Source organism: Pempheris klunzingeri, chromosome 23 (genome assembly GCF_042242105.1).
Source record: "Pempheris klunzingeri isolate RE-2024b chromosome 23, fPemKlu1.hap1, whole genome shotgun sequence".
Classification (NCBI taxonomy): Eukaryota; Metazoa; Chordata; class Actinopteri; order Acropomatiformes; family Pempheridae; genus Pempheris; species Pempheris klunzingeri.
Window position 1 is genome coordinate 13,389,546 of NC_092034.1, and position 14,713 is coordinate 13,404,258.

Here is a 14,713-nt window from a genome sequence, read left to right on the forward strand (position 1 = left end):
TTTGGATGGACAGGAGATGATTGCACCTTGGAAGCACACACTGACCAAACGGAGGCCTACAGGAAGCACTGCTCCAGTAGCTGTTCTACTGGCACTCTCTTGCACTTTGTGTGTGGATGTACTTTTGTGTGTGCGAGTCAAGACGGCAAGCTGAAATCTATATGTAGTGTGTGTGTTTCCACTGAGTTTGACCTTTTAGAGTGAATTGTGGAATGAAACACCCAGAAAATATTGAGTGCACCTGGAAATCGGAGGACTGTGAGGTTGCGACAGAGCATCAATTTCCAAAACTCCTGCAAAAAGGCAAAAATAATGAGGCCTCACCCCACAAGCCTTTAACGCTTTTCAGCTATGCCTCACTGAAACATTTGTCTGTTCTCTTGTATTTGTTTTTTCAATGAATATTTTAATATATAACTATTTATACAGATTTTCTACTTTCAAGCTCCAGCCTTTGTATTTTTTAGGATAAGTTCTTTAAGATTTGAGTTGCCATGTTCTCTAGTGTTACACTGAACACACCTGCTATGGCCCACTGCTGTCTTCCTTTTCATGCAGATTGTACGTACCTGACTAGCCGTTTGTTTCACATCGCGTGTCCCTACGAAATAACAGGATGAAGGCCTGAAAAAAAAATTACAGTGAACGAGGGAGCAAGAAGGCAGTGCAGAGGAGGGCAGAGGGTTACATGGGAACTGTGAAGCTGTTTTGTCATTAGCTGTGTTTTTGTTGCTGCCTAACCAACACTCAACCAGTCTCCACACTGAGACAGACTGCCTGGGAAAACGCTGTTTGTCTTTTACAATTAACATCCTGTGAGGCTGTAATTGCAAATAGCTTTGCAGAACTTGACGCTTACACCGTCTTCCCTGTCTGTTGTTCGTCAGCAAACAGCAGGCAGGCAATCAATTAGTCCTGGGAACTTGCTATAAAATGGATGCCCAGTATTTCACCAGTTGAGTGTTGCTTGTTTTTTCCCTGTATTTTTAAGGATGTTTGTACATGTTTTCTTTCCTGTTATGTTGGTGTTGTTTGGTCCCATCACTGTATAATTTGCTATTTAAATACAAAATATTATTCTTGGATAAAGAAAGGATAGATGGAAACACAACAAGGGGAAGTCTGTCCATGTCATTCATTAACTTTGCCTTGGTCACATCGGTGGAGTTAACGGTCCAGACGATGAATGCAAGCTGCTATCACAGACCTTACTACTTTTACGTGAGTCATTCATTTAAGCAATATCCTGAACAAATGTTCCTGCCCTTGATGCAAAGGATGGTTAAAGAATCCATCCCAGCAAATTTTATTATTTCTTGTCAAGAAATCAAATACATTATCTTCCTGAAAACTGTACATTTCATGCTCATCATGAACAAAACCACAGCCAGCAGCTCACGGATCTGAAACCAAATTTAAATACACTCCTGACATCTAGTGGATATTTACTATAACACATGCTTGGAATTTAAACTTAGGTTTCCTCAGTTTTTCTCATTATTTATATCTTTGAAAACATCCAGACATAAAGCGGTAAACACTTGCATTACTCTTAGGCCATGAAATCAAAGACACTTGTACATTAACATGTAGTACAGCCATTAAATTACACAGAGGTTTAAGCTAGTGAACACCACTGTTGCTTCAAGGCATGCAAAGTCAAAATGGGATGACTGCAACAATTGGCAGCTGATGAAACATCTGGCAAAACAGCATAATAATCAAGTCAGCTTAGGGTGTCCCAGTCAGAGTATTCCAACACAGTTTACTGATGAACGTACAGTCAACAACCTGTATGTCATCTGCTCCATTCTGCAGTCCTGTGCTGCTGTCATCTCAGGTCTCCACACACAGTCCCACCAGACAACAAAGTTATACCTGTGCACTAAGTTTATGAGGGAACAAATAGGACAGGAAAGCGGAGGAAAGCAGGAAAAGGACGCTCTACCTGACACACCTCTACTTAGGTCACTGAGGGTCAGGGTAGAAAACCTTAATGTGAATGGCAGAGTTGTTGCGTGTGCGTGTCATGGGCTCCCCGGCCTCGTCTGGATCTTCAGGCTCCAGGTCGTCCACGAGCTCCACCGTGGAGGTGTTGGCTGCCAGCTGCAGCACCCCCTGGCTGCTGGCCTGCAGCTGAAGGGCAATGTTAATGGCCCTGTTGATGGCCAGGCCCAGGCCGTGGACACAGATCTCCCTGTGACCCCCTCCTTCCAGCAGCTTCTGGCAGCGTGCCAGCTGAGCCCGGAAATCAGTCTTCATGTTGACGTAGACATCATTACGTCTCTTTGGGAGTTTCCGGGGGAGTCGCTTCCTGAGGGTGTACTCCACCGGGTCCATCTCTACAGCTGGAGGGGTGGGATCAGCGTGCACGGGGGCAGCCTGAGGCAGAGAGGACATTCCTGGGTTGCGTGGCTCTGCCATGTTTCACGGCTGCTACGTGTGCTCGGGCAGCAGCTGGGGCCAACTGAGGGAGCTGATAAAATAAAGTTGGAAGGATGCTAATGAAATGTGGTAATGATGCATGATGTGTTCCAGTGAACATACAGATATCCTATTAAGGCTGCAACTAACAAATATTTTCAACATCTCGTATATTGTTTGGTCTACACAAGAGAAGTGATTAATAAAAATAGCATCATGATTTCTCAAAGCCCAGAGAAACTGCTGAACGATCACTGACAGCAGCCTCTAGAAATATATACACACACAGAGGCACAAGCACAGTCCTCACTCAGGTGGTTGTTCACCTCAGGATGGACCACACTGACTTCAGCCATTATTAAACCACCACTATAACACTATACTGTAGCACCGTTAATGGCCTGGACATTACTCATGCTAATGTTAAACTGTTGGCCTCCTGCTGAAAAGACGTAGGTAATGTAAATATGTCTTTAGCTCTGCCGCTAAGAAAACGGAGCTGTAGATATAAACACATGAATGCTAAGCCTCCTTAGCGGCATCAGGTCACACACCGCTCCGCAGGCTGGAAACATCAAGTCGTTGTTTTTAGCCTTACACCCAGCGGCAGGTTGCATCTTCATGTGTCTGCTGGCGATCTCACAGATGTCCCCAGGAGAGATTACATGTTTGTCCAGATTAAAACCAACGTTTAAATCGAACACAAACGCGCGTTGGGACTGAATCTGAGAGTGACGGGCAGTAGCCACACGCTAGCTAGCTAGCTCACGCTGCTGAGCCCAAGCTAGTTTACCGTGTGATTTACGGTGAAGCCACAATGCTGCGAGTAGTTAATCCATACAATGAGCACACTTACCTCCTGGGGATAATATCTAGACACAAATTCGTCTTAACTCATCGCTAACGCCTCAGGGGCATGCATTTCTGTGACGTTAACAGGCGTTCGCGTTAGCCAATAGCTGTTTGTCTTCTGTGTGCCCCGAAAGTAGTATCCAGGAAGTAGACTGGGCCGATCGCTTAAGAAGAGCTGCACATCTGTAGTCAGTCACACTGCTGCAAAGGTACTCTGCAATTTGGAGCCTGTCCTTCCCTGCTGTGACATCCCTTGTCAAAAGTCTTGAAGAATTTTCAGCCAAAACAGTTGAATCATTTAAGATTCACATTTATCAGACCCCGTCATCTAAAGATTTATGTTTTCTGACAGATAGAGAATACTATTATCCTACTACCCACTAATGATAATAACATCAGTAATGATACCTCACACAACTTGTCAAGGTAAAGTGCAGCAAGAGAAGAACCATGTGATTTTCTTTTATTGCCACTTGTGTCATTTCATCATCACATGAGAATGACATGCAGATCTCCCTCTGCATCAAAATTTGAACTACATAAAACTTCTGAGGTGAGACTTTTCTCAAGACCAAGTTCGTACTTGTTTCCATTTTAAAAACCACACTAACATTTAAAATGTTTTAAAACATTTCGAAGCTGGGTCTATCTTGACAAATCGACTATATATTTGAAGTTTAAAAACGATATACTCGCATAAAAGTCTTAAAACTACGTCCCGTAACACAACAATTGTAGTGCTTCCAAAATTAAAACGTATATGCTTTGTTTGCCATTTCCACTGGTTGGTAGGAAAAGCATTCTGGGATACGTGGCTATCCACATAAGTCACCACCTGATGCACCCTCGATAAGATGGGCGAAGCAAGAACACATCTGGGCATTTGGACTGTACTTGGCTTGATGCAGACTTTGAATTGGAACAGTACTTGGGCTGCAAATTATGATGTTTCACAAGTCCACAAGAACTTTAGGTTAAGAAATTAACGTCTGAGGTACATACATTGTCTGGTCTTTGGGTGCAAATGAAGTGACTGGATGTGACAGCCAGTCACTGGATCTGTTTTCTTGTCTTTTTTTCTTTGTCAAACTATGTTATGTTGATTGCTGTCAAGCTGTTTAAGAATTTCAACAAATATAACAAAGCGTGCTTGTGAACTACTATTTGTACAGACCCTACCTTTGAGGATTGGAGCTTCCTGCCTCACCACATGCAGCAGGTGGTGGTTTTATTTTTTCACCTGTGCCCCTCAGAGTCCACCAGTCACTGATGACAGTTTTGTGCAGGACAGCATTGTTATCTGAGGCAACAGTAAATAAAGTTCAATAACACGTGTGCTTGCCATTTTCAACAGAATATGGAGGGGAAACTTTAACCTTGGATTTATCTGATTCTTTATTGTATTTTATTTTTAGTGTATGATGAATATTGTGTGGTTGTCATAGCTTCACTATTAACCTTTGAACAAACTGTTTAAATTCTGCAACACAGCAGAGAAAACAAGTGAGTCCACTAAGACATCTGAGGTGATCTTTATCTAGTAGTTCTTTGCAATTTATTGTAAGGCTTTTCGTTTCCCAGAAACCACATGATCATGAGTGAAAGTGAAAGTGTCTTCACCCACAGCATAAAAGGAGAGTTCTGCTGCAGGATTGCGGTGTCTGCTCATGTGGGGTGCATGAGTGCAATGCTTCATCCACAGCAAAGTGGATAATACTGCACTGAAAAGAAAAATCCTGTGTAACAGAGGGCGATTTCTCCTCTGCAAAGGTGAGTGGCTATATGCTGTTGTTCTGCAAGTATTTTTTTGTGTCACATGCTTGATGGGTGGCTCTGAAAACTAGTGGGTAACTACAATATGGACAACCAACTATTAATGTAATAAGATTATCAGGGCTCCATCTCTAAACTCTTAATCAAACTCGTGCTGAATGAGCTAACAGAGGAATCTTTTCTCTCTGCTTCTGACTATGATCGGCCCTCATTCGCTCACATTCATTTAATCTTGATTTTGGCAGGCAGCCCTCATTGAGATCAAGATCTCTTTTACAAGAGAGACCTAAGAACAAGCAACATTCACAAACACACACAGACAAGACAGTAATGTGTCACTAGGTCCGTAATAATAATAATAATAATAATAATAATAATAATATCAATAATAACAATAACAGTAATAACAACAACAATGAAATTCTTATTATTATTATCATCACTCTCTTTTATTTATTGGCTGATCCGGTACTACGGACTTCTCTAACTTTAAGTAGGCTATGTACGTCAGGTTTCTGAGCTTCAAATAGGATGCATGGGATTTCAAACTCTATGGAATATTTGCTTTCAGTGAGATGCCATTTGAATAATCTGGAGCCAGAGTGGGATGAGAGTGTAGACCACCCACAATGGAGGTAAGCAGCTAGTTCGCACAACTCCAAAAGATGCATAATAATGGAATTACTGTCCTATCAGACGATGTATATGGGATAATGAGATGTTTCATTACATCACATTTTTTCTCATTTACCAAGAAAATCACTGATGAAGATTCAGTTACTGAACTTTTTTGCGAGGAAGCAGAGGACCCCCCATCAACACCAGGGTCTGATGGTCAGGATGCCTGTCAACAGACTGATGCAAGAGGTAAAGGCAAACTCTAAGCAATCTACTGTTCAGTGTGCACATGTGCAGTCTGTAGCTTTAAGAAAATTAAGATTATAATCAACATTATTATCATTGTTACTTCTGCAGAGCCCACAGTCTATAATGTCAGCAGCGAGCAAGTGTCTCGGCATTTGGACACTCCTGCTGGTGGAGTGGAGAGCTATATTGTGACCACTTGCAGGGAGGTAGAAATTGTGCAAGACACAATGGATGAAAGAAAAAGCAAGCATGATGTGACAGCTGCACACTCAAGTGAGTAAAAGAAAAACATATTCTTCTGCCCTCAGCTAAATGTGACTATTCAGCCTATGCAGCGAGCTAAACATAAATGGCTTTAGTAAGCACTCGGGAGACCATGTCGCATTCTACAGATGTTTTACTGATGTTACATTTGTAATGTCTTTGTAAAACTGTAATAACAGAAACAGAATATGTGAAATAGCATGCCAAATGCAGCTAGCTTACAATAATTAACATACTAAGTAACAAACTGACTGCATAGACACATAAGAAGACAACCACTTACTGAATAAGGCACTAATATGCATCAACAATCAGTCATTTCATTCCAGACTTACAGGTTATGCCATTTCAAGGGCAGCAGATGAATGAGTCGGCAGAGACACAGCACACCGAAACTTTTACTTGCAGCATTTACTTGCTGCTTCCACTATACGACCACTAGATGTGCTAACCACAGTCAATGTATTCCTATTAAAGGCACTTAATCCAGTAAATACTGGATTAATTATAGAACGAATGACTATGAACTGTCCTATAACAAATTTATAATGCAAAGTACATTGTCTGAACTGATCTGAGGGACAGAATAGTTATGGTGTAATGAATCAATGAGTCACAAAAGTATCGACCAGCGAGCAGTACATGAGGTCATTGTAGCCCAATGTACAAAGGTGATTCCCTGATGAGGGGATCTAGGGGACAGACAGGGAACATGTTGGCCAATAGTGTTCTCAGAGAAGCACAAGTCGTCTGTTGTTATGACTGGAAGAAAAACCCAGACAGCAATGAATATTAGGCCCAAATGTGACACACATCTGCAGTTTTCATGTGGCATTGAATGACGGTGTTGACTCAGGGTGAACCAGGCTGCCTCAGCTCAGCCATAGATTCAGCTTATATGACCCATATTTGCAGCTCACCCTAGGTGAGCCGAATATGTGACCTTAAACAAATAAAATGTTGAATTAGTAATAAATGTAATGTAAGCAAATTAAATAACATTAAGTGAATTAAGAACCACTAGATATTAAGAACCACCAAAGGTCAATTTTTACCCACAAACACAACAGTTCAACAACAAACAGGTCAATTCTAGTTCATTCTATATAATAAGTATAATAACATTCAACAAACCCACTCATTACCTGCTCTCAAGGTAAAGCTATGTACACAACATACATTATAAGATGTCTTATGATAACTTTACAATAATGATGCAACCTCATAAATCATTGCAACACATTTAGATATTACAGGATAATGAAGTTAGAAGCTTTGTCAAGAACTCTCCTTCTGTGAAACGCTTTGCAAATACTGAATAATTTATTACTTTTATTATCTGCTTCTCTTTTAGACTCTTTGCTTGTTACTTTGCAGTGTAGACAGTTGTCAATGCTGGAATAGCAACACTTACCGACTTTCTGTGAAAGAATCAGGGTTTCACCAACATCTGAAGGAATGTGTATGCACATCTGAGTTTGTAAACCAGCCATTTTCTTTCTGAGAGGACCTGTGAGTGGCCATCAAGGTCTAGATTTTTAAAAGTCTGAAAATAGAGCCAAGGGGAAGTGTAGAAGTATAGTTTTCTCTCAGACCACTTTAATTACAATATGCTGAAAGTCTGGTACTCTGTAAGGCATTTATTCTGGCTTTAATCTGAGGTCCTGTTAATTTGCGGTTTCTGAGGCTGGTAACTCAAATTACCTTGTCCTCTGCAGCAGAACTAACTTTTGGTCTTCCTTTCCTGAGGCAGTCCTCATGAGAGCCAGTTTCATCACAGGGTTTGATGGTTTCTGTGCACTTGAGTCTACATTCAAAGTTCTTGAAATTTCAGGATTGATTGACCCTCATGTATTTAAATAATGATAGACTGTCATTTCTATTTACCTAGTTGAGTGGTTCCTGCCATAATAGGGATTACAACAGTAGTCAAATTGGGCAATACACTGTACAGAACTGTATACCAAGCACAAACAAGGCAACAAAATTCCACAAATTAAGTCTTCACAAGGCACACATGTTAATTGCAAACCACTCCAGGTGACGACCTCATGAAGCTGATTGAGACAATGCGAAGAGTGTGCAAAGGCAAAGGGTCGCTACATTGAATAACCTAAAATATGAAATATTTAGATTTTTTGTTTACTACATGATTCCATATGTGTTCCTTCATAATTTGGATGTCTTCAATAATCTACAATGTAGAAAATGATTAAAAAAAAACCCCAAATAAACATCAAATGATATGATGTGCCCAAACTTTTGAACTTCTGAAACAGTGGATTACTTTTGGCCCCCAAAGTCCAATTGAGATTTAATATAATCTCAATATATATATATATATATATATATATATTATATATTGTGAACAAGTTAAAACAGAAGACATAAAAAGATAAATCATCTTTTTTCATCTTCTTTTGTAATTGTAGCTCACTTCAGCTTCAATGCAAAGACAGGGTGCAGAATTGACATTATAGCATGCATGAATTAATTTATTCTGTGTGTCAAAAACTCCGATGATTATTGTGGAAATGACAAACATCTTCATATCCACAGAGACACAACTGGAAAGCTTGCTGGAGGATCTGGGTTTGGAGCACCACTCCAAAGAGAAGCTATCCCTGAGCAAAACACTTCAGATTGATAAGAGGGCCATTACTGATGAACCTGCCAAGTGCAATTCTGATCTTCCATGGTATTTTCTAAAGAAACTGATGATGGTTAATGTGACAGCTAGAAATGTGAAATACACATCTGTATGTGAATCTACCTGTGAAGCTGAATCAGTGATTACAGAGTTAGATTTTGATGATCTGCTTCACACTACAAATCCAGATAACAGGCTAAACCCCCTTGACATTGTCACTGCTCTCTTTCTGTGTTCTGATGGTTTTGTACAACAGGAAATGGCACTCAAAATGTCCATGTGTCAGTTTTCTGTGCCTCTGTTGCTTCCAAATTGTGACACAAAACAGTGCACACTCATGCTTTGGGCCTTGAGAGACATTGTTAAAAAGTACAGACCTCAGTCACATTCAGAGTCCAAGGGCTTTATTGAAGACAGAATTGTTGTTTCTGAACTTCCAATGATATCTTTTGTGAGACTGGGTGAGTGCTCCTTGTCCAAGTCCAAGATCCTCAATGAGCTTCTGAGCAATTCCCAGCAGTACCATGATACTTTTGTTCACCGGAACATGGAGTGTGGTGACAGTCCAAGGAGAATATCCGATGGATTGGTTGAAATTACTTGGTACCTTCCTTGTGGGAACAAAAACATGGATATTTTCAGTGAGCCAGTAGCAGTAGCTAATCTTCGAGGGGATATTGGTTCATTTGAAACTCAATTTTCTTTTTTGTGTCAGACATCTGCAGCAGTTTTTGTGTTCTTTGACAATTTGGACTCTGAGTGCAAGCTGCTAACCAATCAACATCACAAGGCACAGATCTTCTTGGTGGGTAATCACCAAAGCAAACACTTCAGTGTGTATGCCCTAAAAAAGGTAGCAACCGAGTTGGGCTTGAGTAAATCGAACATTTTTATTAAGACTAAGCAGACAAATGAAGCAGACTTCATTAAACATTTGAGGAAAAAAGTCAGTGATGTTGTTGACAACTCAAAGAGCAAGATGGGAATAGAGCAGATGGCTGGCATTGCCCATGAATTAGGAATTGGGGTTGATGAAGACTGCCCAGAGTGCCAGACTGCCAAGGAAAATGCAGATGCCATCACTGCAGAAATTCAGGACATCCTAAAATACAAAGAAGATGAGCTACCCTTGCAAGGCCAGATATGGAAGGAACTGACTTGCTTAGAGAAGGAAGAATTTCGGCTGAGAAAAGTTGGGTCTGAAAACATAGAAATGTACAAAAGTGATCTTCAGGTACAGAAAAAAAATCTCCGGAAAAAACAGAACTCTTATGAAATGTCAAATGCAATGACATGTTTCATCAATGCAATATCAAGCCCAGGGATAGAGAGGTGCTATTTCCTGAAATGGATGCGAATGAACCTCGATAATCTGTCTCGAGAAAAACTGTCTGGCCTCAGGGAGCAGTACAAAAAGAAAAGCAAAGATTCTGAGAACAAAGAGGAGATCAAGGAGATTGACAGACAACTTTCCAACAGCTCACTGGGGACTGAACACTTCTTTCGTGAAATGGGTCAGATCTATGAAGCTTCAGTTTCTCTTCCAGAAACAGACCCATCACGACAACAATTACAGCATCTGCCCAAACTATGTGCAGGATTGTTGCTCAATGGCTTCCCGCTTGAGCTTGTAGATGGAGATGCTTCCAACATACCTCTCACATGGGTTAGTGACGTACTCTCTCAGCTCAATGACTTGGTGTCTCCCAAGAACAAGATACTGGTTGTTACAGTTCTTGGAGTTCAGAGCACAGGAAAGTCTACTCTCCTCAACACCATGTTTGGAGTGCAGTTTGCAGTCAGCAGTGGTCGATGCACTCGAGGGGCCTTTATGTTGCTCATCAGAGTCAATGAAAACGTCAAAAAAGTGCTCAACTGTGACTTCATGGTGATCATTGACACTGAGGGCTTGAAGTCACCAGAGCTAGCACAGCTGGACAACAGCCATGAGCACGACAATGAGCTTGCAACACTTGTTGTGGGGCTGAGTGATGTCACCATTATCAATATTGCAATGGAGAATTCAACAGAAATGAAGGACATCCTGCAAATAGTTGTGCACGCTTTTCTTAGGATGAAAGAGGTGGGAAAAAAGCCTAAATGCCAGTTTGTCCACCAGAACGTGTCGGATGTTTCAGCCCACGAGAAGAACTTACGAGACAGGAAACTCCTCTTGCAACAATTAAACGAGATGACCCAGGCAGCAGCCAAAATGGAGAAGAAAGAGGAGAACAAGAGCTTCACTGATGTGATGGAGTACAGCCCAGACACTGGGAACTGCTACATACCTGGACTCTGGAATGGAAACCCACCAATGGCACCAGTCAATGCAGGGTACAGTGAGACTGTTTATGAGCTCAAGAAAAATGTAATCCAAACTTTGGGAAGTTGTGAGTCATCTGCTAATAATATCTTGGAGTTTAAAGAGTGGATGACAAGCCTGTGGAATGCAGTAAAGCATGAAAACTTTATCTTCAGCTTCAGGAACAGCCTAGTGGCTGATGCATACATGAGACTGTGCACAGAATTCAACAAATGGGAATGGGAATTCAAAAAAGAAATGTACTCATGGGTTACAAAAGCTGAAACAAGAATTTCCAACTTTGGCACAGTTGCTGGAAAATCTGAGGCATCTGACTTGAAAGCACTTCTCACTCATCTGAAAAGTGAAGCTTGCACAGTGCTGTCTGAATGGGAGACAAAGCTTCTTGATAACCTGAAGCAGTACTTCAAGCAAACAGAAGGACATGTCTATCTAGTTGAAGGATACAGGGAGGACTTTGCCAACAGTGCAAAGAGACTTCGACGAGAAATAGAGAATTCTGTGTTTAATCAACTCACAGCAGCAACTGACATCAGACAGGGAATGACAGAACTTGACAGAATCAAGGAAAACCACACAAAACAATTAGAAGACAGAGTTCGTGGAGTGATTGATGAATGTCGTAAGAAAAAAGTCAAGATGACAGACAAAGAGCTGGACAGAGAATTTGATAAGATGTGGAACGAAACAGTGAATGAACTGTCTTTTTCTAAACAGAAGGCCACAAATGTCATTGCAATAGTGGCCTACTACCTGAGAGACAATCTGTCACGTAAGGGGAGTCATGCTTGTGAATTGTTAAGCAAAAAAGAGCTGAAAGATTGTGGACTGGAGCCTTTCAAATATACAACTGAAGGGTTGAAGGAGTGGTTAAAACAAAAAGTCAGCAAGCTCTTCAATAATGAAGATCACGTAATGGCCTTACAAAAACTAGCTGACAGCATCATACATGCTTGCACACAGTTTGTGAGTGAAAAAATGGAGAGACCAAATGATTACCATGACACTTACATCCAGGAGATTCTACACATGATTGACAAGAGGCTGCAAAACAATAACGATGTTAAGATAGACATTGTGTTTGAAGTTTCTCTGAAACAGCACATCTGTGGAGCTGCAGCCAAACAGTTTCAGAAAATGCATGAAGATTTCATACATGTGAACGATCCCTACAGATGTCTGATTCAAAACAAAGAGAAGTTTCGTGTTGATTTCAAAGATGTGTTCAATGAGAGAGATCAGTGCCAGAAGAAGGCAGAAGAATTCACAAACTGTTGCTTGATGCCTGCAGTTGAAGACTTTGCCAACCGTACCTTGGGTCCTGATATCATTGGTGAAATGCTCACAAGTCAGCAGTTCAGCAACCGAATGGAGTGCCAGTATTCAATTTTACTGGATTTGCTTTCAAAGGATGACTTCAAAAACTATCACAGCTACATTTGGTCATATGAGGTTTATGTGAAGAAATGGATACTCGACCAAATAGTGAAACACTTCTCAAGTGGGTCTGCAACGTTTGAGTTGGAGGATCAATGTCTCCTGTCAAGTATCAGTAGCATAAATAATGCCATCAACAAAGCTAAGAAGCAAAATAGTGGCGATTTTCAGACATTTGTTGAAGTTGTCTGTCGGGAACTCGGTGACAAACTGGTCATTTCCCAGGATGCTCTTGGTGCTTTCATGACCCTGAACAATGCCAACCAGGAACAGTTCGCTCACTGGCTCACTGAGTGTGTGAAGGACATGCCTCAAGCTCTTAGAGTGAAGTTTAAAAAAACACACATTGAAATGAAACTAGAAAATCTTCATGTGAAACCTCAGAACGAACTTTTCACCCAACTGATTGGATGTGGTAAACAGTGTCCATTCTGCAAAGCCCCTTGTGAGGCAGGAGGTAAAGAACATACTCAGCACTTTACTTCACTACATCGGCCAAAGGGGCTGGGGGAATTCAGGTGGGATGGGACAGAAAAACTTGTTACTGACATATGTTCTTCCTCTGTGACTAGTGACACACGTTTTCGCTGCAATGCTACAAAGGGGGAATGGCACCCTTACAAGCGTTACAGAGAAATTTTCCCAGACTGGGACATTACTCCAGATGCAAGCCTCCAAGCATCAGACTACTGGAAATATGTACTGGCAAAGTTTAATGATAAGTTTGCCAAAGCATACAATGCAAAGCCTGCTGAAATTCCTGCAACATGGAAGGCTTTAAAATCCAAGCACGCAGAAGCAAGCCTCAAAAAGTCATTTAATAAAAAGTGAGAGACTAAACGCTTTGTGGTTCCAAAGGTGCACATCCACCTCATACACACTAATTTATGAATTATCCTCACATGGATATTTTGATCTTATTTCTTATATGATATGACACAGAAGAAACACACATACTCACAAATAGTAATGTCTTCTATGTAAGATGAACAGGCAGATATTTACCATTATGGTTTAAAATGGGAAAATATGAGAAAATCAGTGTAAATAGTTCTAACCTTTACTCGAAATGCCATTCAACATGTTTCACAAAAATGATAATCTATGTAAGTGCTTTTGTATACTTGTTACCTATATACATGTTAAGAGACTGACATCTGTGTCACATATATGTCATATTGCCACTGAGAAGATGCAAAGTTAATCAAGGCAACAGTGTGACAGAAAAATTATTTCTTTTTTCTTTTATGAAATTAAATACGATATGCATTCTTTTATTGATTGCTTTTGCGCAGTACCTGATCTTCACCTGATTCACTTTTACTGTTTTTTTTGGTTGAAAAGATCAACCAGTCTTTATGTGGTACAGAATTTTTGTCAACTTGTATTTGTTTTTTTAGGTCTCTCAGTCTGTATGTGGTATTGTTGTAACCATGTTTCTTTCTTAGTGATGGAGTTTCTTCACTTCGAATTTAGAATCACTTTGTTTTACTATCTGTTTAAATGATTGTTTGAAATGAAATTTTGAAATTTAAATGAAAGTATTTAAATGATCACTATATATGGTATTGTTAACATGTATTCATTACTTTTGTTAAGTGATTCAATAAAACGATAATGACAGACTGGTCATTGTTTTTTATGTCTCATTTCACATCTTGGGTTTCTGAATTCAGTAAAGAATAGAACAGACTGAATAAGTATTCAGGCAGAAACAAGTGTTGTGTCTGAACACACAGTGAGTCACCAGCCATGCTAGCAGCTCTGTGAGAGTGTACTCTGATTCTGCTGTGCTTTGAGCTGGGAAACAAAAGAGAAAGTGACTTCACCTGGCATACTAAATGGAGCTATATGAATGGTTGTAATAAAGGGCGATAGAACCCTTATCTTAGCTACTCTATCGCAGACCCACAAAGGCTGGATCAGTCTCTATCTCATAACTAATGTCAAACTAAATACATTCTATGTGGTCTTTATTTTCAATCAGTTGTTTCAAATCAGTTTATTTTCAATATCAAACCACAATGTAGAAAAAACAAAACGATTACCATGAAAGCTTAATTAACACAGCTGTTGTGACGTGTTAGTTCCTTTATTAAGATGTCTGTAGGTTTTAGTATGTG

General features: G+C 40.4%; 2 protein-coding genes across 2 annotated transcripts; one reads left to right on the plus strand and one right to left on the minus strand.

Annotated features, from left to right (window-relative positions):
* Nucleotides 1-1,271: 1,271 nt before the first annotated feature.
* pop7 (POP7 homolog, ribonuclease P/MRP subunit) lies at nucleotides 1,272-3,390 on the minus strand. The gene is made up of 2 exons (XM_070854801.1): nucleotides 3,281-3,390; nucleotides 1,272-2,476 (listed from the first exon to the last, which is right to left on the minus strand). Exon 2 carries the CDS (start codon nucleotides 2,422-2,424, stop codon nucleotides 1,969-1,971), a length of 456 nt encoding a protein of 151 aa, XP_070710902.1. The 5' UTR covers nucleotides 2,425-2,476; nucleotides 3,281-3,390; the 3' UTR covers nucleotides 1,272-1,968.
* A 1,555-nt stretch (nucleotides 3,391-4,945) lies between these two features.
* Nucleotides 4,946-14,215, plus strand: LOC139222862 (up-regulator of cell proliferation-like). The gene is made up of 5 exons (XM_070854755.1): nucleotides 4,946-5,046; nucleotides 5,621-5,684; nucleotides 5,805-5,916; nucleotides 6,025-6,189; nucleotides 8,740-14,215. The coding sequence occupies exons 2-5, from the start codon at nucleotides 5,679-5,681 to the stop codon at nucleotides 13,419-13,421; spliced, it is 4,965 nt and encodes a 1,654-aa protein (XP_070710856.1). The 5' UTR covers nucleotides 4,946-5,046; nucleotides 5,621-5,678; the 3' UTR covers nucleotides 13,422-14,215.
* The last annotated feature ends 498 nt before the right edge of the window (nucleotides 14,216-14,713 follow it).